Consider the following 23916-nt stretch of genomic DNA (forward strand, 5'->3'; position numbering starts at 1 on the left):
CTGTTTTTTTGCAGTGTTTGCAGAGGCCCTGCAGAAAGATCTGGACCAAATGGGGAAGCAGATCAAGAGTCTGGAGAAGGACATAGAGACGTTCCCTCCGCCCCAGAATGACAAGGACATGTTTGTGGAGAAGATGACAATATCCTTTCCCTGACCGCCAGCATGACTGAGCGGACGTCTGCTGTGTGAATGACAGGAACCTTCTAGTATATGTTTTGAAACGGCTTGATTGTTCGGATTGTGATTGTTCAGTGTCTGTAGTTTCATTTGAGAGAAGAAGCATTTCAGGATGACTTTTATTTAAATCAAAGCACATGAAGGATGAAGGAAAGCTTTTTTTTTGCCTATTTTGACTATTATTATTATTACCGTAATAATTATTATTGTTTGCCTTTTATCCCTACTATTAAATTTTTTTTTCTTATTGACTAGATGGCTTGATCAGGTTGATGGCTATTATAAAGGCATGTTGTAGAAGTTGACTGTTGTCCAGTATAGTGTGTAGTGTCACTGACCTCTGTCCAGTGTAGTGACGTGTAGGTGGTGCTTGGCCCTTGTTTGTTCTTTAACTTGGCCTACAGTTTTGTGGTGAGCGCACAAGAACAGTTTGAGAAGCTGGAACTCATGCACAAAAATATGAACAAGCAATACGAAGACCTGGCCAAGTACCTGGTCTTTGATAGCAAGAAGATGACCCCCGAGAAGCTGTTCGGTGACCTCAACATCTTCAGGAACATGTTCCAGGTAAGGTCGTAGGTCACCGTTGACCAACTCTTATGACCCCAGTATGACAATTATGGTTCTGTTTGTTCTTCCACAAGGTTTGTACAGTTCTGAGCTGTAACGCTTCCTGTGCAGATGTAGATATTGACATTCCTGAGCTAAGTGTAGTTTGATTGCAGTTCTGAAATACCACAGTGTGTGTGTGGGAGAGAGAGAACGCCAGCGTGTGGTTAGGCCATTCTGTCTGTCTGGGCTGTTTATAGTAATAAACGCAGACATCTGCTCCCTTCTTTTGCGTATAAAACATCCATACACACAAACGCACCAAAGCACAAGCAAAATGACCACATGCTAGTGCATAGACAGGAAGATTTTCAGTGAAGAAACGTGAAAAAGTTCTTTGTTTTTTGGTACGGTTGCATATTTGTGCATGTGTGTGGTCCGTTACAGCAAGCTGTGAGTGAGAATAAGAAGCGTAAGGAGTCGGAGGAGAGGATGCACAAGGCGAAGCTGGCACGGGAGAAGGCGGAGAAGGAGAAGGAGGAGCGCCAGAAGGGAACCAATGCGGGCCAGATCCTCAACATCAACGGCGGTATGACACACGAGCCCTGCTGCGTCTGCATGACGCTGGAGAAGGGGGAGTCCTCTGGGAATGTGCTTGCTTGAGTCTGGAGCTCTGATGTAGTTCTCACCATTCACCACTGGAGGCAGTCATAGTCCATGAAATCTCTAGAGTAAAATTACGCCTGTGCTTACACTAACTCACTAAAGAGAGTAAAATTACGCCTGTGCTTACACTAACTCACTAAAGAGAGTAACATTACGCCTGTGCTTACACTAACTCACTAAAGAGAGTAAAATTACGCCTGTGCTTACACTAACTCACTAAAGGGAGTAAAATGTCCCTCGTCTTGCCCATTTAGGTTATCCTGAAATGTCTACCAGGAACCAAATGTTTATGCCAAACAAATATTTCAAAACATTGCAGCCTGCAGTAAATGGTACTGAAATCGGAGTAAATCGGATTTATTGTCCGTGCTGTACAGGTTACTCTCTCACCTCTGTATGTGCCTCGTCTTTTTCTCTTGCTCTCTTAGCCAATCGGAGACGAGCAGGCCATGCAGTGACGAACATTCTCGCCAAAGAACTGCTTCAAGAAGTCACTCCATCCAGTGCCGCCTCGATTGGACACTGAAAGCAGGAAGGCGGAGCCAGTGGAAGACACGGGTTCACTGGAGGATCTCTTGGACAGTGCCCTTTCACGTTCAAGTTAGCACGATCAAAGCATGGGAAATGTTACACTGTTTGTTCATACACATGCACATCTCGCATGTTTCAGAAAGGCAGACGGTTTTGGGCTGATGTTCTGAGTGGCTGCACTGAATGAATCAAAGCGCACATCTCCGTGCGTCTCGTCGGTGGCCTGAAGAGTATGGAGGCGTCTTGACGAAGATCTGGCAGCGATGTGGTCTTTGCACACTGCCTGAACAGTTGAGCTTGTATGAAGAGCACTTTGCAGTCATTTGACCTACGGACGGTTCGGTTAGTTTCATCTCTTCCCATTTCTAGATGTTCAGCTCTGATCAAATTACTGATTCAGCCCTGTTGTTAAGAGGTTTGGACTTTGGTTATGGTTTATTCCTGAAAATGAAAGCTTCAGAGATTTAGAAGACTTTGATTTTTCCCAGGCTAGATGTATTCAGACCTGCTGTTTCTGCTCCAGGGGAAGGTCTTTCTTTCCCTCGTCACTTCAACTCATTGGCTGTATGTATAAATCAAAAACAGATAATCTGAATGACTTCCGCCCTGTTGCACTAACATCTGTCATTATGAAGTGCTTCGAGAAGCTGGTGCGGAGTCATGTCAGTGCCTGTCTGCCAGCCAACCTGAACCCTCTTCAATTTGCCTACAGAGCAAAGAGATCCACAGAGGACGCTGTAGCGACAACACTACACACTGCGCTGACCCACATGGAGCAGCTAGGGAGTTACGCCATCCTCCCACATAGACTGGTATCCACGCTGTCAGATCTAGGACTCCCATCACAGGTATGCAACTGGATACTGGACTTCCTGTCAGGCCACTCACAGAGGGTCAGATTGGGTCCTCACATCTCCACGGCTCTCTTTCTCAACACAGGGACACCGCAGGGCTGTGTGTTTAGCCCACTCCTCTACACCCTCTATACATATGACTGCATCGCCACCCACCACAGCAACAAGGTCATCAAGTTTGCAGATGATACCACAGTGGTCGGGCTCATCTCAGACAGGGAGGGCGAGCAAGCCTACAGGAACGAGGTAGTGTAATAGTCTTCTAATTGGATGCTCTAAACAGTCCATAAAGAAGCTACAACTTGTACAAAATGCCGCAGCTAGAGTCCTAACTAAGGCTAGGAAATTCGATCATATTAGTCCCACTCTTGCGGCATTACACTGGCTCCCGATTATATATCCAATTGAATTTAAAGTTCTTCTGTTAACCTATAAGGCGTTAATTGGTCTTGCCCCACAATATCTGAGTGAACTCATTGCTCACTACAACCCATCTCACCCTTTGCGCTCCCAAAATGCTGGATTTCTCCTAGTTCCAAAAATTTGTAAGACTACAGCCGGAGGCAGAGCTTTCTCTTTTAAAGCCCCTCAATTATGGAATAGCCTTCCAGCTCCAATCCGAGATTCTGACACAGTTCCAATCTTTAAATCTAGACTTAAGACTCACCTATTTAATCAAGCCTTCAGCTAATATTCCCCTTGTAATGTTTAGGGGCTCGGGGGGCTCCAGACGTTGAGATTTCTGGTAATGAGGTGTTGATGCTGTCATCCAGCTGTGTCGTGGCATCACTCTAGTTGTGACAATGACTTGACTGGAAAGCAATGTCTCAGTGAGCCCTCATGCCTGTGGTCACCTCTGAACCCCTCCCTTTAGTTATGCTGCTATAGATTAGCCACATGTCGGAGCCACATGCTCATCACTGGCACGTGAGGTATATACATTTAAATCAATGGTGGTTTAAATTGATGTCCACTTAGTCTGTATTGTCTATCTTTTTGCATGTCTCCACCCAAGACGATTGGATACAGGCACCTGCAGGCACCTGGGGGATGGTCTGGCTTGCCGGTGGATGTGCTGATGCCGGGGTTGGATGTGCCGTTGCCACGGAGGGTCGTGCTGGTGCTGGCTCCTGCCTGAGGCCCACCGCCTGCACCGAGGGGACTGATGCTGCTTAAAATAAATTTGACTTTGACTTTGGTGCAGTTGACAGAGTGGTGCAAAATTAATAACCTGCTCCTCAACCCTCAAAAAACAAAAGAAATAATTATTGACCTCAGAAAGGGAAAAGTGGACATCCAGCCACTCATTATTGGTGGGACCAGTGCGGAGAGGGTACCAGTGTTCAGGTTACTGGGCATCGAGATGGAAGATAATCTGACCTGGAGTGCGAACACCAGAGAGCTGCTAAAGAAGGCACAGCAGAGATTGTATTGTCTGAGAATACTTAGGAAGAACCACCTTCCCAAAAATTTATTCTGTGCCTTCTGTCACAGCTCTATAGAGAGCATACGTACGTATGGACTGTGTGTGTGGTATGGCAGCTGTACAGCACAAGAAAAGAAAGCGCTTTACAGAGTCATCAGGTCAGCAGAGAATACAATTGGCTGCAATCTCACAACTCTAGACCAAATCTACACCTCTCAATGCAGCCAAAAAGCCATAGACATTGTACAGGACTCGTCACATCCTGGACACTGTCTCTTCCAACTACTGCCATCTGGCAGGAGATACAGGGCTTTTAAAATCAGGACAACCCACCTCAAAAACAGCTTTTACCCTAAAGCCATCATGGCCTTAAATTCAAACACAGCTTAGTTATTTCCAGGCATGTCTAATATGTTCACTCACAGTTGATATTTAATCTGTACTACATTGGAGCAATATACTTGTGCAATATAATCAGTATAAAACCGGTGCAACTTTTGTGACAGACAGTGTACAATCTGTTGCTTCTGTTACCATCATTGCTTCTATATAGTCTGTTATTTTGGTCATGGTTTGCAGGCTCAGTGAAAGCCAGCAGACTACTCAATGGCTGGAATGACTAGAAACTGTAATTACACTTGGTACGTTACCAGTGTGAGGACCGTCTAGTTTCTGACCAGCTGTGAAGACCTTGAGAATTTGACCTTCACTTCTTTAACTCCTCCGTCTCATATGTCCTGAAATTGAATGAATGAACGTTCAACTTATATTTCAATGTACTCAAGGTCGCTTTACAATTTTAACGCAGGTACAACTCTTACACTTGCATTCACACACCGGCAAGAAGCGGCAGCCAATTGCGCACAGCGTACTCTCTACCAGGATCCACAGCCCCCTGGGGGACTGAATGGGGTGCAGGAAGGGGAGAGAGGATAGACCCTAGTGACAGAGCACCATCCACCACTGGACATACAAACACACACATTCATGCACAGATACTCAGACAACTGCTTTTAATGGACATGAAGAGACATAGACACACACTCAGGGAGAATTTGTCAGGGAATGCCAATTTACCTAACCTCCATGTCTTTGGACTGTGGGAGGAAACCGGAGAGCCCGGAGGAAACCCACGCAGACACGGGGAGAACATGGAAACTCCACCCAGATAGGGACTTGAACCCAAGACCCCAGTGCTGAGAGGCAAACGTGCTAACCACCAAGCCACCGTGCTGCCCACTTGAACTTGACTAGAGTTCAGCACATGTGTATCACTTTCCACTGTCATTAGCCCTGGAGGAGAACAAAACATCTAATGGCATGCCTGGTGTACTCCTCTTCACACTGATTGGTCTTTTTGTCAGTCTGTCATCCTTCATTTGTTTCCAGCCAATAGGGGCTTTAGATTTTGCAGTAGTCCCACCTAAAGAGTTTTGTATTACCTCATGTGCAACACAGGAGAATCATCTCTGGGTGTGGCTTCATGATTGTTTCATAACACTCTGACATTTTTATAAATAAAGTTAGCTGGATGTAGCTACATGTAATTGTCTGATTTCCAGACAATGTCTGACTTCCAACTTGTTACCATGATACATAACAGAGCTGACAGAGAGCAAGAGAGAGAGAGAGAGAGAGCGAGCATAGTCCTGAAATAATTTTGAAACAGGTAACAATATGTAAACTGTAAACAATCATATGTATGTGTAAACTGTAAACACCCAGGACTGTCTGGATTTCTGAATTGTGGGGCTGGTATTTTATGCTGTAGTTCTATGTTATCCATCTAAATGAATGTAGGACCATGTTATCCATTTAAAAAACAACAAATATGAACTGCATGTGCTGTGAGATTTAATAGCTTTACACCGTAAGTGATGGGTTGGTTTTACTGTTTGATAAAGATAAGTAAGTCTGAAGGGTGAACAGTGCTTCATGAGTGATAAGTCAAGAAGGATTCAAGGATTCAAAGGATTCAAAGCTTTATTGTCATATGCACAGTAAGGAGCAAACTCCCCTGTACAATGAAATTCCTACATTGCTGTCCGCCCTGGATGTAATAATGTAAATAAATAAGAAATAGAAGAATAATGGAAATATAAAAACAAACATACTCTCAAAGAAATACAAAATACAAAAACAGAATTATTTACAGTGTGCAATGGTTGGAATGGTAGTGCTATACAGTAGAGCTATTTACATTGTACAATGGTGGGATACATTAAGTAATAAATATATTGCAGTAATCCATAATGTAGTGCAATTGACAGTTAGTGCAAAAGAGTTTGTGAGGTGTAAATCACTTCTATACCTCCAGGCCTGACAGTAAGAGTGTGAATAGTCTGTGTTGGGGGTGGGTGTGGTCTTTGATGATGGAGGCGGCTCTCCTGTGGACTCTGCGTTGATTAATGCTTTTCAGAGAGGGCTGTTTAATTCCTGTGATTTTTGTAGCTGTTTTTACCACACTCTGCAGGCGTTTGCGGAAGAAGAGTTCGTTGGCATACTCCTACTCATTAAGATTGTGACGGGCAGGGTGAGCAACTAAAAAGGAAGCGATCACGCCAAGTCTCAGGAAAATAGGATGGTTTAATAGAAAGTGTGCAAACCAAAAACCTGTGCATTGTTCCAAATGAAGGAAATAAAAACCAGCAGTCAACTGGTACAAAGACAAGACATATATAGACGAACAAACGACCCTCAGGTGAGACGGATCACGGGTCCCGCCCACCTGAGGGACGAACATCACGTGACCAAAAACAGGACCGCTGCCGCTGTATACATTTATTACCCTTTATGGGGACACATACATTCTGGGCCAGACAAATAACCAAAAGCCCACTAACACATGGCAACATGGCCACTTTTAACAGCATGGGTGAGACCATACACAATTCACCAAATACATTCCCCCTCAACAAAGACTAACAGAACACTTATAGCTCAATAAAGCCATTTCCCATCTCACATCCCATTCCCAACACCCAACATAATTCTTCCATGTTAGGCATAAAGACAAGAAAGTTACCTATATTTCACATAGCTCTCTGAATACCTCTGGTTTACCCCCTAGAAAGGTTCCAGATAGTTTATCCCACATTTGCCAGAATTCCAAGCAGGTCTACAGACAGGCTCAGTAAACCCACACTCCCTCTTAAGCACCCCCACTGACCCACGATGCAGACATGGCTCCTGGGGAACACAGAAGACAGGAAAACAGATCTGGGTAAGCTCAATAAAATGCTACCACTGTCCCTATCTATGGTCTGACTCTTCTTGCTGGTGTGCCCTCCTAGCATAGAAAAGTACATGTTCTAAAAATGCTAAACCATTGGCACAAGGTATGAACAGTGTTACACATATTATAAAGAGAGCTACAAAAGAGCTACCTACATCCTATAAGTGTATGGTTTCATGTTCACTGGTGTCTTTATTTGGTGTCTATACCTATAAGCTCATTGAGCTACATTTAAACATTTTAAACCACATAAACTCCCCAACACCAACCAGGGTTGCAACTACATACTTTCTGAGGTGTATGCTAACATACTATCGGTGCCCCCCCCACCCCCACCAACTCGGCAAATAATTTTCTGGCATCAATTTTTCGCCCCCTCTAGTGCAGCGCCCCTATGTGTCGCATATGCTGCATACCCCCTTTTTATGCCACTGCTACATGCAATATAATACATTCAGAGTACCTCAGTGCTGCATTAGAAACAGAAACAGTTTAAACAGAAAATGATAATTTAGGGGGACTAAGTGGAAAACTGCTGATAACATCATCACAGTCTGCCATGATGACTTTTGCTTTTGGGAGGGTTTTGTAAACAGTCTGGTTTACATCATGGTGGACGTGTGTTTGTGCATATATAGCTGAGTCAGAGCACTTGGCAAGTATCATTAAAGCGTGTAAATATTCAGAAAACACCAGCAGTTACTAAGAGTCAACATTGACAACCAGGACATTATGTCCTGCATAGACCTCAATTCTAAAATGGTCAGAAATCACATAGAAAAATCTAAAAACTAATAGCTACTAATCAAATACTAAAAATAACAACTAAACTGAAAACTAAAACTAATTCAAACATAATTACATTCAAACATTTATCTTTACAACCATTACACATAAATGTAGCAAGCTAATAGAACTCTTCTTTTTATGTCAAATGTCTGAAGATTTCAATAAATTGAAAGTCAGAAAAGATTTGAAAAACGAACCTTGATCAATCTCCGCCAATGATGGCACACCAAACGACAGTATGATCATTTTATGTACAATGTTCTGCTAATTCTGCAAACAAGTAATCAATATTAAAATAGGATGGAGAAAGTCACTTGATGAAAATTTGAGTTATGTCGTTACGGCTTTATCTTAATTAGCTACATTGCCATCTAAGCTAAGATTGCCCAGATACATTATAATAGAGTTGGCCTGTCTAAGAAAATGTGAAGGGTAGCTAACCAGCTGCCAACGATAACTAGCTTTACATTTCCTGAAAGACATATGAGAGGGCTTGAAAAGGTGTGCTCTGTTCTGACTAAGGTTATGGCTAATACCCTTGAGTGAGGAAACATAAGGTCAATGCCCCTGTAACGTGATGGCTAGCCAGAGGTGAACCAGGTGAGCCACCTTGAGGTTTTGGGTAAATAAGAGTAAATAGCTGAGTCTACTTATAACTGGAAGTGAGAACCAAACAATGGCAAAAGGGAAAAGCCAGGAGAAGGTAGAGGATAAATGGAAAAGGGCAAAATCCCTGAACGATTTGGGGGGAAGAAAACAAAGGATGCTATAGGGAAAGAGAGGCTCCCTCATTCAATGAGGCAAATAACAACAAAAGAGTAGTCAAAAGGTAACAATAAAGAGAGCAATATCTTGAAAAATTGAGAAAATAACCCAAGATCGGAGAGAGAGGGACTCGAGAGAAAAAGAGGCCCAAAAGCAAGTCCCACAACCAAGGGTGTAGGAGCGGGTTTGACATTGGGGGGGGGGGGGGGGGGGGGGGGGGGGGACACGACAAATTTGCTATCAAATCAAAGCCCACCCTACTGTAGGTAAGTTAGTTAATCACTGTATGTATAGTGACGTAGAACATGGTCTGGTGGTAGGGAACTGGTCTTGTGACCTAAGGGTCGTGGGTTCGATTCCCAGACCTGAGGCCATGACTGAGGTGCCCTTGATCAAGGCACCTAACCCCAACTGCTCCCCGGGCGCCGGGCTAGGGTTGCCCACCACTCTGGGCACGTGTGATCCACAGCCCCCTAGTAATCACTAGTGTGTGTGTGTGTGTGTGTGTGTTCTAACTGCACAGATGGGTAAAAAGCAGAGGACAAATTTTGATTGCAGTGAAAAATCACAATTGAAAAGAAAGAAATAAGAATAAGAACATTTGTGGAATTACGGTAAATTGCAAATAAATAAATAAAACAAAATACAACATTTTCTGTATGTATGTTTATTATTAGATAAATCCTATTCAATGGGCACTTTATAAACTAAACAAGATACATAATAATTGTGACGGGCAGGTGTGAGCAACAAAAAGGAAGCGATCACGCCAAGTCTCAGGGAAAAAGGGTGGTTTAATATAAAGTGTGCAAACCTAAAACCCGTGCAATAGATCCGAATTAAGGATATAATGACCAGCGGTCAACTGGTACAAAGACAAGGCATATATAGACAGACAAACGACCATCAGGTGGGAACGGATCACGGGCTCCGCCCACCTGAGGGGCGTACACGACGTCACAAAACAACAACAACACAGCCGCTGTGGACGGAGGCGGCCGGTAGGGGGCCGCCTCACCGTGACAATAATACATGATACTGTTGTCCACAACTTTAAATAAATTCTGCATGCAATGTATTGATTATATTCACATATAGCATAAAGCATATAGCTTTTAAAAAACTCAGGAGCGTTGTGTCCTGTGGTTTTATTATTTTTTTCTTTGGTGGCATGCTGAAATGAAATGACAAAAAATGTATGTTAAGGTTTCCTGACTAGACAAGACTAACATTAATGTTAGACAGTAAGGCTGTGTCCCAAACAGCACACTCTGGAATATTACATACTGCAATACTGAAAGCACTTCAAACGACGGTGTACTTTTATTTATTTGTTTGTTTATTTGTTTTATTTATTATATTTTATACCTGGCCAGAGAGTAATGTAACTTTACGTTTTAGAGTATGGCAGGCCGTTTTAACATATAATGGGCTTCGTCTGATTATCTGTGATTACATTCTGGATATCTAAATATTAGTTTTGACTAGTAACAATTACAATTTGACTATCCGGAATATATGGCAAGCCGTTTTAGCTTTTATTCGTATTTTTCTTGATATCAAGAATGTAATTCTTACATGTAAAAATTTTATTTTTGATATCAGGAAAGGAATTCTTACATGTAAAAATTTAATTCTTACTAGTAAATATTGAATTCTTACATGTAAGAATTACATTCTTGATATCAAAAATAAAATTTTTACATGTGATAATTCATGACTTTTCCAATTCATTTTGAATGGGGGAAACAATTTTACATGTAAGAATAAAATTTTTACTAGTATAAATTCTTACATGTTAAAGTTGTATTTTTACATGTTCAAAAATAATTTTCACATGTAAGAATTCAATTTTTACTAGTGAAAAATCAGAATTGAGTTTTTACCAGTAAGAATGTAATTCGTGATATCAAGAATTAAATTTTTGATATCAAGAATTTAATTCTTACATGTAAAAATTAAATTCTTACATGTAAAAATGTATTTTTTGATATCATTAATTACATTTCTGATATCAAAATTTTATTTTACATGTAAGAATTCTTATCTTGATATCAAAAATGTTATTTTTACATGTAAGAATTTATTTCTTGATATCAAGAATTGAATTCTTACATGTAAAAATAACATTATTGATATCAAGAATTAAATTTACAAAAAGCAATAAAAGCTAAAACGGCTTGCCATAGTTTTGATCCGTCAAATTGAAATTGCAGATCTTGAATTGTTCTTCTTACTAGGTAGAATGCAAATGTAGATATCTTGAATTGTTATTCCTAAGGCAAGCCGTTTTAGCTTTTATTCCTTTTTTTCTTGATATCGGGAATTAAATTAATACATGTGGAAATACAATTTCCACTAGTACAAATTTAATTCTTGATATAAATTAAATTAATTCAAGTAAGAATTCATTTTTCACTAGTAAAAATTTAATTTCTACTAGTAAGAATTTAATTATTACATGTACAAATTATATTTTTGATATCAAGAATAGAATTCTTACTAGTAAAAATGTTATTCTTACTAGTAAAAATTATATTTTTACATGTGAAAATTGAATTTCTACTAGTAAAAATTTAATTATTACATGTTCTAATGTAAATTAGCTTGATTTGCATGCGGATACAAAGGCGGAGCTAATTTACATTGCGCTCTTCTTAAAGAGACCACATGAAGTATTGTCTTTCTTTTTTTTATACAGCTTGCACAGTGCTTATTTTTTATAGCTTCATACTTCATAGTTTAAGTGTGGGCTAATGTTAAACTCTGCCAATGGCCGACTTGGTTCTGTCACGTATTATGAGGAGAGTCAGACTTATTCATAGAAACGTCCAGCAAGGCAGTAATGGAGGCTTGCGCGATGTTGCTATTATTGATTCTTTCATTGCTAATCTATTGAAAATCATTTGAGTGGGGAAACATTTGCAGAATTGTTTGAGAGCCTGACTACATTACAGTCTTCCATAACTGCTGATGTGCCAACTGCTTCGTACTCTGCACAGCGTAGCAGCACTGCCCAGATAGCAAAATTATTCTGGCCCAGATCTGGCCCACTTGCCACACTGATGGAAGGCCCTTGGGCGGACCGCTCCCGGTTGCCAGATTTGGGCCACATAAGGGCCAGATTAGGGCAAAATGTCAGCCACAAGAGATTGTTATTATTATTATTATTATTATTATTACAAGGTGTGGGCCATATCTGGAACTGATCTGCAGCAGACTAATTTCAGACAAAACTATTCTGGAAACACAAAATGAATGCAAACACTGGAATTAGTGCAAAAGAATGTTATTTATTTAACGCTCAACCTCCTCCTCCTTCCATTTCACTGTCCAGTACAAAAACATTGGATTGATTCACATAACAGTATTTGACAGCATTCAAAACTTCTCTCCTGCTTGTTCTGTTCATTATATACAAAAAAGGAGATTGTTTAGTAAAGCAAGTGTTATAGAAGCTTATCACCATTTCTAATCAAATTGGAAACATGATACTCAAAAATGCACTACTGAGCTCAAAATGTATATTTAAATCTACTTATTTAAATTAGCTGTTGCCTTTTATCCTTTTTAAAATTAAAAATGCTAACCATGCAAGATTAACCTATTCACACTCATGCTGAAGTTACACACTTCCTTTATTACAGCTGACACAAACATTTAATGTGAGAAATGAAATTATAGAATGCAAGTCAATAACCATTAAAAAAAAATTCTAAGTGTTTTAAAATATTACTGGTGTGATGGCTTAGATAAACATTTTTATGAAAAAGTTGCATTTTCAAACAAATGCTCACATTAAAAAGCAGAAAGCATACCAATTACTACATTGGATATGTGTTATGAAGCCCCATCTTTCCGTTTATGCCCCTCCAGCCAGAGTTGATCATTGTACATCTTGTGACTCTCCAGACAGTGTCTTTCACATCCAAACCTTCCTGAAGTTCTAATGTAGTGATCTATAAATAAAAACAGAGTTAGATAAATAATAAGAAGAAAATCAAGCATAAGTAAATGACATGTCAACAACTGCTGGCAAAAATAAAGGAATCATTATACAAGGCTTTTCAACATTTTGGCTTTGTGAAGACATGACATTAAGCATCAGGATAGAAAACAATAACAAAAACCTTAAAAATTGAAAATATAAACCAAAAATTATGAGAATTACTACATAGAGAATAATTTGTGTTTGCTTACCATGTTATTTCTTCAAGAAACTGCAGAGTTGAGGTCCATCAATGGAAGTAGTCCCTCATCAAGGATTTGACCAGGGAAAGGAGAACAGGGAACATAATGTTGATGATAGCTCAACACACATTTGACCAGGGAAAGGAGAACAGGGAACATAATGTTGATGATAGCTCAACACAGATTTGACCAGGGAAAGGAGAACAGGGAACATAATGTTGATGATAGCTCAACACACATTTGACCAGGGAAAGGAGAACAGGGAACATAATGTTGATGATAGCTCAACACACATTTGACCAGGGAAAGGAGAACAGGGAACATAATGTTGATGATAGCTCAACACACATTTGCAGACTAGTATTTTCTTTTAACATTTAAGCAACTGGTCATAAATTGAAAGAAAACTATGGTAACAACTATTTAAAATCAAATTAAAAGAGATGACACTGTGTTTGGTAATAGCAGAATGAGCTTGTTGGCATAATAATACAGCTTAGCTAGATCAACATATAATTCATTATATGAATTAGTTACATTAGCTAGCTAAACATATACTCCCTTTGTGCATCCCTTTGTTCTCAGCGCTAGCAGCTCTTCCCTCTTGTAAACAAAACTTGTCCTTAAAGTGTTCACAATAACAGACTCCCTGTCCATAGGACACACTAAGTTATCACTAAACCAGCGATAAAAACAAACAAAGAGAGAAAAAGTAAAGGAAATGGGCTAAAAACAGTACACAAAGGCTACTGGAGTAGGCTACCGCACGGCGCAGGAAGAGAAAGTTAGCTAGCTAGCTAGCCGTTAGCAAGCTAGTCTACGCTAGAGAACACAGAAAAATAATAACTGTTGGAAAAAAGAAAATTAAAGGCTAATAACTTGATGTGTCAATTTAGTGTTTTTCAGGAAGACTGTGGGAAAGCAGGAGTAAGGAGGCCTCAGTGGCCTTGAGGAGAACAGAAGGGGCCTATTCAGTGCAGGATGTGTAGCAAGCAGTTTTTAGATAACCAGGCACACAGGCTGGGAGAAGAGGAGCAGGTGAATTTCCATGGAGAGCAGCCAGGATTGGGGAGTTATCGAAACTTAACAAATCGAAACTTATGGACAGAGAGTATGAAAGAAAGGACATCGCCCAGCACGAGAGGCTTTTCGCTTGGACACTGCTGAGATCCACTTGGGTTAGGTAGATTCCTAGGCAAACTAGCACCAGTGCACTGAAGAGTTTGTACCACGCATACTTCTATTATATTGCATTCATTAATATTCTATATAAATCATTTTAAAAGAACTTTTGTTGTCAAGACTTTGCTTGGACCACTCAGTCAAAAACCAGTCGGTTCATCGGGGCGGTGTTGGGGCCCGTCTGGGTCGGAGAAGAAAATTCCCAACATAACGCATACAAAATGCATACAGACAAATTTAGCGAAACTATTTTTAGTAGTTTAGTAGCACTATTTTAAAGTACAGTTAACCAATTGTAAAACTTAGCAAGCCTCCTGGTCAATGTTCTTTTGGGCATGGAGAGAAACTTAAGTCTTACCTTGTGCGTGCGTAAAACGTGTGTGTCGCCATTTTCCGTGTGGTTGGAAGTGCAGGTAGAGTGTTGGGTGATTGTCCTCTAGACATTCAGCACAAACTTCAGCCAATCGACTCTCACCTTCAGCATGTGCTGCCTTAATGTTTTGTCACGAGTACAGCAAATAAAACTAAAAAGGTAAAGTCTGTGAACAAACTAAATTAAATTTAATTAAGTTGGCTTGACAAAGCATATGTGGTACCTTTAATTACTATAGTCTTTTTAAATCAAATCAAATATATTTATATAGCGCTTTTCACAACACATGTTGTCACAAAGAGCTTTACAGGATTTACAAGTTTTAACAAACTTTTTTTTTTGGAGTTTTTTTATAATGTATTACGGCCCAGTATTACGGCCATATCTGTGCCAGAAGTGGGCCACATCTGTTTTGCAACTTGTGGGCCAGATGTGTGTTTTCAATATGAGGGCCACCTCTGGCTCACATGCGGTTTGCGAGTCCCGACAGTGAGCCACCAGTGCCATATCTCAGCCGGGAGTGGCCCACATCCGTCTGCTATCTGGGTGGTAAGCAGCATTTAAGCACAATATAGGCCTACAATATTAAGTTTAAATTTAATCTTTGAACTATAAGCTAGTTCTGTAATTATGTTTTGCACATTCCATTTGTTCAGTGTTGTTTGCACTGGCTATTCCAGGCTCCCGGGGTAGACCCAGAATTGATGTGTCAAGAGAACAGCTGGAACTCTTATTCAACCAAGGATTTAGGGCAAAAGCAATGGCACGGCTTCTTGGCTGCTCATCGTCTTTCATTTACAGAAAACTCAGATCTTTGGGCATTTCGATAAGGCAAAGATTTACTCCCATCAGTGACAATGATCTTGAACAGCATGTACGACTGCTCCATCAGCAACATCCAAGGGCAGGTTGTGAGGTAGGCTGTACTTTTTTGGAACTGAGCTATTAGACCAGGGGTCGGCAACCTTTGAAACATGGAGTGCCAACTTTAACATGTCTAGTCAATGAGTGTGCCACTATGGCGGTGAGTTTAAATTGTAAATGGACACAAATTAAGTATTATATCGCGATCGATCGCCAAGTATAAACACCTCCGCCGCTCGCGCAGGTTCGCACAAGTTGTGCAGAGTCACGCACAACTGTCACTCGTGAAAGTATAATCCATTAATATAATAATTTATATTCATTTATATATATATTTGCTGATGCTGGTCCAGCGTGTCGCGTGCCAGTGACTATGCCTCGGCGTGCCAACGGTGGCACGCGTGCCATAGGTTGCCGACCCCAGATGAGTCAGTGTTTGTCTGTGATCTAATGAGAACCGTCTTGGTAGATGATGAGGGGCTATCTTTCTGCTGCGAGTATACATGTACCGAGTATACATGCGCCTCATACGGTAAAATTTTATATAACTGAGTTTATATAACTGAACTTGTTTTACTCTTATGAAGATGAAGGCCTTTTGGAACCAGACAATGAAATACATAAATACTCACTCCAAACAGTGTATCTTCCAGAAATTACAGAGAGATTGGAAACTTTCAGGAAGGCATGGAACAACCACAGCATGCGCAGTGAACATTCTCACACCCCTAACCAAATGTGGCTGGAGGGCATGATTGGCAGCCAGCAAGCAGACAGCACTGCAATCAACAATGTCTTTGGTGAGAATCCTTACAGTGAGGACAGCTTGGAAATACTGTTGGCACATCATGGTGTGCAGCTGGAGCAGTTAGAAGCCGAAGAGGAAGTCTTTGACCAGGCAGTAGTAGTGAGTCGACCACACATCGGTCTTAATCAAGAACAACAACGGACTCTTCAGGATGTTCTCACAGGAATTACAGACCTAAAAGACAAATACGTAACTTGCTGTAGAGAGATCACCACTATGCTTTCAGCCTAATGCTTTCTGACCTCTTAACTAAAAGTTTGATTGAAGAATGTGAAGACTGTATAAAAAATGTATATGTATAAAAAATATACAAGAATATTGTATATACAGCAACAATGTGTAGTCCTGGTTGGGAAGCGAACAATAAGCAGATTGAAGAAAAATGGAAAACTCAATCATACTACATAGAGAAGCCATGTTAATTACAATAAAGATTTACTTAACTCTTGTTCTTCTGACATGTACATTGTGACAAAAATGTAAAACTGTAATGCCAATACAGAAACTCTTCCAAAGCTAAACAAATGTCAAATAAAATATGAAAAATAAACAAAAAAAATACCAATATTCTTTATCTCAACAACTTGTGTCAGTAATCCAATGCCTAAATATCTAAAACAGGCTCAATACTGAATCCTTAGATAGCACTTTTTTTTTTTGCAAAATGGCAAACATGAAATTTCTGTGAAACTTGATATGGAAATATTTCAGTCTCTGTTTTTCTAGCCGGCTGAAGCATGTTTGAGATATAATCTAAACCTTTCCAAATCCAAATGATCCAAGTACAGCATTGGTCATCAGATCAAGTAGCTCCCCTTCATTCTGTACACCACAGGGAAGGAACAGTGTCATAGAGCAAGTTGAAGCATAAGGAAAACGACTTCCTCTTTCCTCCTGGTCATAAAACTGGATTTGAAGTCGCTGCGGAAAACCAAGAGGTGGTACTGCATCTGCTCCCGTGACAAACACCAATAGGTCCTCAAAGGTGAAGGGAGTTTCTTTTTCTGTTAAAATACAGACACACAATTGCATAAACGCCAAAACAGGAATATGTTTTTAATAGTGATGTCAAATTCGAAACGCGGAATCGAACTGAATCGATTCATTTGAATCACGGTGTTCCGAAACACTGTTTCGAAGTCTGTATCAAAAAGGGAAAGTCACGTGACTGTTTCAAAAACGGGGTTCGTTACGTCACGGAGTTTCGAAACTTTTCGCACGTTTTAGTCCACTCTGGAGTTCAAGCAGCTGGTCTGAATCTGAATGTTTGGTCTCACAAATGCTTCTAAATTAATCTGATCTCATTACTGTGATAGCTTTCACATGACACATGACAACATTGACACACCCTCAAACACTTTAAAAGAGATGCAAAAATTGTGATGAAGAAAATAACGCATTGCATAGCTTTATTTAAATACCATACTTTATACAAAGCATTTGTGAAATGGAAGGATCTCGAAAACGACCAAGGTCTGCTGTTTGGGATCATTTTGAACTTGAAGGCAAACAAGTAAAGTGCTTGATCTGCCAACAGAATCTGGCTTACTATAATAATACCACAACGATGTGGCGACACCTCTGTTCAAAGCATCCTGTACTGTCCAGTGCCAGCACATCATCTGGTGTTGGAAGAGATTCCACATATGGTATGACATTTAATTTATTATAAAATATTAATCTTCACTTTATTTGTATATATAGTCAGCAAAACATGATCATCATAATAAATGTATATAAAAATATATGAGTGTGATACTCAATTTAATGTATATTAATATACATATTGTATTAATAGTATACTTATTTTTCATAACAGGAAGGCAACAAGAGCTGGATGAAGCTCTTGTGAATTTCATAATAAAGGATTCACAACCCTTTTCTGTTGTGGAAGATGAGGGTTTCAGAGATCTTGTTCAAAAACTCAATCCTAACTATGTACTGCCATCTAGAAATTCCCTGAAGACAATGCTGAGATCCAGATATGAGCAGGAGAAGAAAACTGCAATGACCGAAGTGATGAAAGCAACATCTGTGAGTCTGACATCGGATATGTGGACCTCAATAAACATGGATGCCTACTTGGCAGTAACATGCCATTACATCAATGATGAAAGCAAGCTTTGCACCACTCTATTGGGGGTGTCCAAATTTCATGAAACACACACAGCAGAGCACATAAGAGAGGCCAAGACTACACTACTGGATTCATGGGGGTTAAAGGACAAGATCACATGTCTTGTTACAGATAATGCTGCTAATATGATTGCCTGTGCACATCTTTTACATGTGCGTCATGTCCCTTGTTTTGCTCACACACTAAATCTGGTGGTGAAAAAGGCAATGGAACAAACTCCTGGTCTGAATGAATTAAGGCTTCAATCTCGGAACATTGTAGGCTATTTCAAATCTAGCACCAAAGCAAAAGAGAAGCTCTCTAACATCCAGGAACAGATGGGAAAGCCTCAAATGAAACTTATCCAAGAGGTGGAGACAAGATGGAATAGCACCTTTTCAATGTTTCAGCGTTTATTTGAGCAACGGGAAGCAGTGGCAGCTGCCTTGGTCTCTCTCAACACCAGTGTGAGTCCTTTAAATAGTGGACATCATGAAGAAGTCAGCCAGTGTCTTCAAGTTCTTCTTCCTTTCAATCAAGCCACTGTTGAATCATCAGCAGAAAAGAGAATTTCTGCATCTAAAATAATTCCAATTATTCGCATGCTTCATCACAAGATCCAGGAGAAAAGCCAAAAATTAACAAATCCAACAGCTCTACAGTTATGCCATAACCTTCAGAATCATTTGAGGGTACGATGTGGAGTGGAATCTGTGAGGGTCCTTGCAATGGCAACTTTACTGGATCCAAGATTCAAGGTTCTGGGTTTTGGAAGTTCAGAAAATGCAAACAAAGCAGTGCAGAATTTGACATCTGAGTGCTGTGCTAGAATTCATTCAGCATCTCAGACTCAAATCAGTCACAGTCAGCCATCAACATCAGCAGTTCCCTCATCAGCAGGTCAAGCATCTCTAGTCAGTCAGGGGGATCAAGAAAACCTGTGGGATTTGTTTGACAGCAGAGTGGGAGAAACAACTCACAGTCAGAGTGCTACTGCTGATGCTACTGTTGAGATTCAAATCAAATCAAATTTTATTTATATAGCGCTTTTTACAACAGTTGTTGTCACAAACCAGCTTTACAAGTGCCGAGTCCTAGCCCCCAGTGAGCAAGCCAAAGGCGACAGTGGCAAGGAAAAACTCCCTAGTTTTTGCATGAGGAAGAAACCTTGAGAGGAACCAAGACTCGGGGGGGAGCCCATCCTCCTCTGGCCGTTCAACGATATCTCTCATCTCCATATCTGCCCAGAGGAGAAGACCCTATGGATTACTGGCTCAGACATTCTGCCATCTTTCCTCATTTGTTTCAATTAACAAAGAAATATCTCTCAATTCCAGCAACCTCAGTGCCCTGTGAGAGAGTTTTCTCCAAAGCTGGAGAAATTCTGAGCAAGAGAAGAAACCGTCTTAATCCAAGCACTGTGGAACAGATCATGTTTCTTAATAAAAACAACTGATTACTTGTAATGTTTAATAAATATTACACACACATTTCCCTACCTTGTAATGTAAAATTAATGTCACCTTTATCAATCCCCTGACTTAACAGTGTATCATAATGAAAAATACATCTTAATGACATCATTAAAACAACCCTGATCTCTGCAAAATGATGTGTTTTCATGACAAAAATTTATTTAGGGACACTGTATGCTATGGGGGAATATTTCATGTAATTTTTCATAAAAAATACATTACTTCTGTTTCTGTTTAAAAAGTTGTGGATTTATACCCTGGATGCCCACTAGATGTCACTGTGGCGTGTGATGATTTGAACGTTTTACAAGATTGAATCATTTTCCGAATCAATTGGTTCATTTGATTCGATCTCCCCAAAGCCCCACTTTTGCCATCACTAGTTTTTAATGCCATGACTCAAATTAAGGCCCCGTCCACACGACGCCGGAGGTTTTTAGAAACGGAGGTTTTTGTCTCCGTTTTCAAAAATATCTCCGTCCACACAATCAGCGTTTTCAAAAATATCTACGTCCACACGACGCCGGAGATTTTTAAAAACGGAGGTTTTTGTCTCCGTTTTCAAAAATATCTACGTCCACACGACGCCGGAGGTTTTTAGCCTCCCGTCCACACGAAAACGGCGGTTTTTGAAAACGCTTTCCAAGGTGGAGACTTTTGAAAACTCCGGTCTCGGCGTTTTCGTGTGGACGGGGAAAACGCATGTGTGACTACCCGATCCGTACACCGTAAAATCTGAATCTTCATTTTTTATTACAATGCTTCTCGTACGATCACACACTCCGTTCACTACTTCGCATCTAGTAGTGTCGTAATGTGTTACCGCATGCGCAAATATCTGCCCGATACGTGCCTGGGCCAATCGCAACGCGCATGCGCACATTTTCTCGCGCATGTTCGGTACGGATCGGGCAGGGTGTACGGATCGGGTAGTCACACACGTTTAGGAAAACGCTGACGTCACATAGTGAGTCTGCGCATGTCTTTTTTTGTTTATATTCGCTCAGCTTGTTCAGCATGGATACGCAGCTGATACGCAGCCGTGAAACGCTGCAATTAACATGCCAGCCCAGTAGAGGGCGATCGTACTTCCCACAGAATGACATCAAAACACTTGAAGAATCAAATATATTTGTATAACGCTTTTCACAACACATGTTGTCACAAAGCGCTTTACAGGATTTACAAAGTTAACAATAATGTAGCGTGTAGTGCGGATGATTGATTCAGGGAACGAGCCATTTTGAATACTTGCTTTATTTATTAGAGAGCAGTCCTGTTTCAACACAACGGGTAATGCTTGTGAACTCGAACTTACACATACGTTGAATGGGTGCGGGGTATCGAATGAGTACGAACACACGGGGGTGGTAGGTTTGACAAGCACATTAACACTAATACATAGGCTACATCGATTAGAAGCTTACATTGTACAGACACATTAATCACATAGCACTTTAGCACAAGCACATTACAGATGTCGTGTTGCTTAAAATAAACAGTCTTTGGTTCCTGTTTTATGCTTGTTTTATTAACACGTGTGCACGTAACTACTGATCGCCATTATCGTTCATCTCGTTCTCCCGCTCTCGCGTTCTCGCGATAACTCCAAAACATCAACTATACTACATATTCCTCCCTTGTTTAGAACAAAAGTCTATCTGTAACTAACAAACATATTTTCTTATACAGCTCAACACATCATATTTTCCAAAAATCTCCAATCAAACAAGACATTATTATTAATTTTTTTCTTTTTTTTTTTTTATGTCTCTCTATATCTGATGGGCTTTCTAATAACACGACCCTTCCTGGTGGTAATGACCTCAGGAACAGCTAGTTCAGTTTCAGGTGGGGTCTCATCTACTGGAGCAGTCTCAGCAATAGGCGTATCCTCTGTGTCATTATTAGTTTGAGTGTGGTGTGCCAAAGGATGTTCAAAAGTGTCAAAGTCCATTACCACAGGTGTATGTCGAAGATGTTTGACATTTCGGATCACTTTTGATCCATCCTCTGTGTTGACCAGTTCAAAAGAGTTGTCTGCTGTGTTTCTCAGTAGTACATAGCGAATATCTTTGTACGTGGGATCCAACTTTCCATTCTCCAGACTGGCAATGTAGACCACGTCACCAACTTTAAAGTTGTGTTCCTTTGCCCTGTTGGTCTGGTCAGCATACTGTTTCATTTTAGTTTTATATTTATCGTGATGGATTCTGACATCTGCTTCTCTTTCCTGTTCTTTTGGATTTTCTCTTTTCTTCTCCAGGATCGGACACTTTGTGCGGATGTCTCGTCCAAACATGAGCATGGCTGGTGTTTCTCCTGATGCTCTGTGTGGTGTAGAGCGATATGCCATTAGGATCTTTGGAAGTTCCTCTTGCCATGTTTTTCCTTCACACTTGGTTGCTCTGAAGGCTTTCTTCAAGTATCTGTGAAATCTTTCAATTTTTCCGTTGCTTTTTGGGTAATACGGTGATGCTCTGATGTGCTTAATGCCACTTGACTTAAGAAATAACTCAAAAAACTGTCCTACAAACTGCCTTCCATTGTCAGTAACAGCCTCTAACGGATAACCAAACCTAGCAAATATTTTTGTCAGCTCTGTGATCACAGTGGCTGAAGAGATATCTGAAATAACTACGGCCTCTGGAAAGGACGTAAAGTAGTCTATCACAGTTAGCACATACTTGTTTTGGATAGGACCCACTAGATCAATACCTATCTTGGTCCATGGTCTTGGTGGTAGCTCCAGTGGTTGAAGAGGTTGATCTTCATGTAGTTGTTGGTTAAGCACACAGGCGGGGCAGTTTCTAATTAGTCTTTCTACATCTAGGTCCATATTTGGCCAGTAGAATTTGCTTCTTAGGTATTGTTTTGTGCGGACCACCCCTTGGTGAGTCTCATGTGCAATCCTAAGTGCTTGTTTTATCATTGTTTTTGGTAGTATTATTCTGTGTCCCCTCAGCACAAGTCCATCGTATGTGCACAACTCTCCAGAGCATCTGTTGTAAGGCTGAAGTTCCTCTGGAACAGGATTCGGCCATTTTCCTGTCTCCACAATTGTCTTTAGTTGTTTCAGAGTGTCATCCTCTGTCATTTTCTGTTTGATGTCCTCAAGATTCATGGCTTGTACCTCATTCATTGTCACTGACAACACTCTGTCCACATAAGTGTCCACATACTCATTGTACTCTGTCTCTGGTAAAGGGAGTCGTGAGAGTGAATCTGCTACATTAGACTTTCCACCAATATGCTCTATCTTGTAATCATATGGTTGTAGTCTCAAGCTAAGTCTTTGTATTCGTGGTGGTAACAGCGTTGCTTTCTCTGGGTTAAACATATAAATGAGGGGTTTGTGGTCTGTTTGTAAAGTAAACTTGGCCCCCCATAAGTACGTTCTAAAATGTTCCACAGCCCATACACATCCCAAAGCCTCACGTTCTATCTGAGAATAGCGACGTTCTGTTGGGGTCAGTGAACGACTTGCGTACGCTACTGGCTTGTTCTGTCCATCTGATTGGGTCTGTAATAAAACTGCACCTAGTCCTACTGGACTCGCATCACTAATGACGACTGTAGGAGCATTTAGTTTAAAGTAAGCCAGACATGGCTCACTTACCAGAGCTTCTTTCATTGCTTTGAATGATCTCTCTGTTTCACTTGTCCAGTCCCATGCTTGTCCTTTTCTAGTTAGCTTCCGTAGTGGTTCTGATAAGTCTGCATAATTTGGTATAAACTTCATTAGAAATCCACAGGTGCCTAGGAATGAGCGGAGTAACTGGACATTTTCAGGTCTTGGTGCTTTGCGGATGGCTTCTACCTTTCTCAGGTCGGGTTTAATTCCTTCTGCAGTGATCACATGCCCAAGTATCTCAATTTGTTGTAGACCGAAGATACACTTGTTTCTATTGAGGG

General features: G+C 40.5%; 1 protein-coding gene across 4 annotated transcripts in view; it reads left to right on the forward strand.

The window, feature by feature from the left end:
- Positions 1 to 3980, forward strand: part of LOC143528327 (protein diaphanous homolog 1-like) — an 18086-nt gene extending 14106 nt beyond the window's left edge. For 2 of the 4 annotated variants that reach the window (XM_077024022.1, XM_077024025.1), the window contains exons 21-28: positions 15 to 139; positions 580 to 744; positions 1174 to 1315; positions 1821 to 2265; positions 2412 to 2487; positions 2636 to 2771; positions 2863 to 3023; positions 3793 to 3980. In XM_077024022.1, coding sequence (XP_076880137.1) covers positions 15 to 139; positions 580 to 744; positions 1174 to 1315; positions 1821 to 1918 — 530 coding nt within the window. In that variant the 3' untranslated portion in view covers positions 1919 to 2265; positions 2412 to 2487; positions 2636 to 2771; positions 2863 to 3023; positions 3793 to 3980. Of the gene's footprint in view, positions 1 to 14; positions 140 to 579; positions 745 to 1173; positions 1316 to 1820; positions 2266 to 2411; positions 2488 to 2635; positions 2772 to 2862; positions 3024 to 3755 lie in introns of all 4 variants that reach the window. The other 2 variants (XM_077024023.1, XM_077024024.1) reach the window with 2 other exon arrangements.
- Positions 3981 to 23916: the final 19936 nt, after the last annotated feature.

The sequence above is a fragment of the Brachyhypopomus gauderio genome, chromosome 12 (genome assembly GCF_052324685.1).
Source record: "Brachyhypopomus gauderio isolate BG-103 chromosome 12, BGAUD_0.2, whole genome shotgun sequence".
In the NCBI taxonomy this organism is placed as follows: domain Eukaryota; kingdom Metazoa; phylum Chordata; class Actinopteri; order Gymnotiformes; family Hypopomidae; genus Brachyhypopomus; species Brachyhypopomus gauderio.